This window comes from Octodon degus, unplaced genomic scaffold, assembly GCF_000260255.1.
Source record: "Octodon degus isolate 3935 unplaced genomic scaffold, OctDeg1.0 scaffold00037, whole genome shotgun sequence".
NCBI classification, from domain to species: Eukaryota; Metazoa; Chordata; class Mammalia; order Rodentia; family Octodontidae; genus Octodon; species Octodon degus.
The window spans coordinates 15487427-15490511 of record NW_004524613.1 but is presented as its reverse complement, the minus strand read 5'-3'; the positions used below and the strand labels follow the sequence as shown (position 1 = coordinate 15490511).

Sequence of the window (3085 nt, the reverse complement as noted above, 5' to 3'; positions counted from 1 at the left end):
TGGAGAGTTATTACTTAACAGGGAGTTTCTCTGTTGGCTGACGAAAAGTTTTGGGAACAACAGCCACGGCTGCGCAACGTGGTGATTGCAATTAATGCCTCTTCCCAGGTTTCCGAGGGACTCGTAAGAAGAAGGTACCTGACCTCGAGCTGGCCTTGCACTCACTGTGTAGGGATCCTCTTGCCTCAGCTTTCTGAGCTCTGAGATGATAGGCATGTGTCTCCACGCTGCATGTGAATTATGCCTTTGTTTTTTTAGTCTGTACTGGGAATTGAACCCAGGACCTTTACAGTAAACTGCCTTTCCAGTCCTTTATATATGTTTTAAATTTTTGAGTCGGGGTCTTGCTAAGTTTCTAAGTTTCAGTATGCCCATGGACATACCATATTTGTTCACCTCCTCCACGACCCCTCCCCTCCCCCAGTTTCACATCATTTTTGGGTTTCCGTGTGTATAATGTATTTCATTCTTACTGATGCCCCCTACTTCCTGTTCTTACACTCCCTCCTGCTCCCCCTTTCCTTAAGGTATATGTAATAGAATTTAGTTTCTTATGTTTTTCCAGTTTGGGTAAAGCTGGGCTGTAATATGACACTTTGTCAATAGATCACACCCTCTGATAAATAAAATATCCTAGATTTATGTTAGCTGCTGGCTACCAGTGACTTCAAGCACCTCAGTATAGTGCTACCAAAATAAAAAATGGCAATTGTAGGGCCAAACAGATAGCTCAGAGGACTAAAGCACTTGCTTAGGCAGGTGCAGAGACCAGGGTTAGATCCCAGGCGTGCCGTGCTGCCTGGCCACTGGGCGTACTGAGATGTCTCCTAAGACTGGGCGCGGTGGCACATGCCTGTAATCCCAGTGCTTGGGAGGCTGAAAACAGGAGGATCACTACTAGTCTGATCTGTGTAGTGAGACCCTGTGGACACAAGCCATGACATCTGGTAGTAACAATCAGAACCAGTAAATGTTCCCATTTATTATGAGCCCAGGAGCATTACTGGGATGACCCTCTTAAGTGTGTGATATTTCATTCCCATTTCCATACTCCTCTCCCCAGGATTCCTCAGGACTTGTAAGGAGACGGTACCTGACCTCCCTCTCATCAAGCTAATTGGCTAGTTCCAGAGGAGGAGCTGAGCATGCTCAGTCTAGCCCTTCAGAAAAGGATATCCTTGCCTATGGGCACCAGGTGTTCTTGGTTGAATGACTGAACAATTTTACCAGTAGTAGGGAATTGAGCTCAGGACCTTTGCACTGAGTTCCATCCCACCTCTTCATATACTTTTTAAATTTTGAGACAGGGTTTCACTAAATTGCTCAGGCTGGGCTTGAACTTGTGATCCTCCTGCCGCAGCCTCCAAGAGTGCTGGGATTACAGGTGTGTGATCCCAGCTTAGTTGTTTATTTCTTGGGCTGAGCGTAGAGGGGCTGGCCCTGCACTCATGAGAGGAGGCCCATTTGCCCGGTGCTGCTGGGCACCAATGCACAGGTCTAACTTAATTGCGAAGCATTTGCAAGGCCTCATGGCCGGAGGGTCCGGCTAAGCTACTTCTGTGCTCTCCACTTCCTTAGTGAAGCCGCCTTCCAGCCTGCCTCTGCTCTTTCTCCCAGCTGACTCTGAAATTGGGTAAACAAAAAGACTATTAGTTGACTCCCTAAAATTACCCAAATCTCATGCTACTCCGTGGGAAGAAGGAGGGGTACGGCGCATGTCTTTCCTTCCCTGAATTCGTGGGAGTCCCTTCCTACCCAGCGCCCTCCACCCCAGCCAGCCAGGCACTTACTTCGAGGCATAGTTGCATACCAGGTAGCTTGCTTGGTACCAGGTGCTGCCCCACACGTTGATGCTGTCGCAGGTGTGGATGGCACAGCCCAGCCGGTTGGAGGAGGCCCACACCATCTGGGGAGGCACAGACACAGGGCGGGCAGAGAAGGGCAGGCGGAAGAGCCTGGGGTCCAGTGGCCCCTGGGCTTGGTTCCAGGAGGGCAGGGTAGGGGAGGTCACAACAGTCTGCCAGTTGTGACGGAACATTTCTCAAACTTATTTTCAACTGCAGGTGACAATGAGGAATAAACTAATTTCATATCGTTTTGCAGCGCACACATGTACACCTACACACACACATACATGTTCCTACACAACTGGAACAAAGTTTTATAAACTCATGCTAGAAGATGTTACTCAGTGGTGGAGCGTGTGCTTAGCATGTGTGAGACTCTGGATTTTATCCCTGGAACCACACACATAAATTTTTTTTTTTTTTTTTTTTTTTTGCGGAACCGAGGATTGAACTCAGGCCCTTGCACTTGCCAGGGAAGCACTTATTCTACTGAGCCATCTCCCTGGCCCAACAAAAAAAAATTTATAAGGTGCACACTTATAATGCCAGCCCTCATGAAGCTGAGGCAGGAGGATCTCTGTAAGTTCAAGCCCAGCTTGGAGTACATAGTGAGATTGTGTCAAACAAAGACAAACATTTTTATGAACCAATATTTAACCATACCATGAGTGATATATGCTAATATTTTCTTTACTGTTCTATTTCTTTTGTTTTGTTTTGCCTTGTTTCTCCTAGTGACCAGCCTCCTTCAATCCTTGTTGTGTCAGACTTGAACCAGCACCTCAGTGTCACCCACTGTGTGACTTTGTCTCTTAGGCGACCTGTGTCCTCATCAGTAAAGTGGAGGTCATACAGTCTTGTGGGACGTTAGGAAGGATGCTTGGCTTTGCCATCACATTTTACAGAGGGTCACAAGTGGAGATTTTCAACATTATCTCCAAATGAGTCGCAGAGAGGCTGACTGAGCGGAAAGAAGACATTCATCCTCCAGTGGGAAAGTTCTGGCCAGAGCCTCATGGAGTTCCCAGGCTGCCTTTGGATATGCAGTCCTCCTGCAGTCTGCTGCCTTGTAGTGGGAGACTGCTTCATGGTTTTTTGCATAGTAAGTATCAGCATACTCTATATATTTTTTTAAATTTTTTATTTATTTGTGTGTGTGTGTGTGTGTGTGTGTGTGTGTGTGTGTGGCCAGCTCAGCCCACCAGGGGGTGGGGCTGGCTGGCATGTGGTGCTGGGGG

General features: G+C 47.6%; 1 protein-coding gene across 1 annotated transcript in view; it reads right to left on the bottom strand.

Moving 5' to 3' along the window:
* The window catches only part of R3hdml (R3H domain containing like), a 17871-nt gene that overhangs the window by 9413 nt on the left and 5373 nt on the right, over positions 1 to 3085 (bottom strand). Inside the window, exon 3 of the mRNA XM_023714965.1 lies at positions 1791 to 1906. Within this exon, the coding sequence (XP_023570733.1) occupies positions 1791 to 1906 (116 nt within the window). The remainder of the gene's footprint in view (positions 1 to 1790; positions 1907 to 3085) is intronic.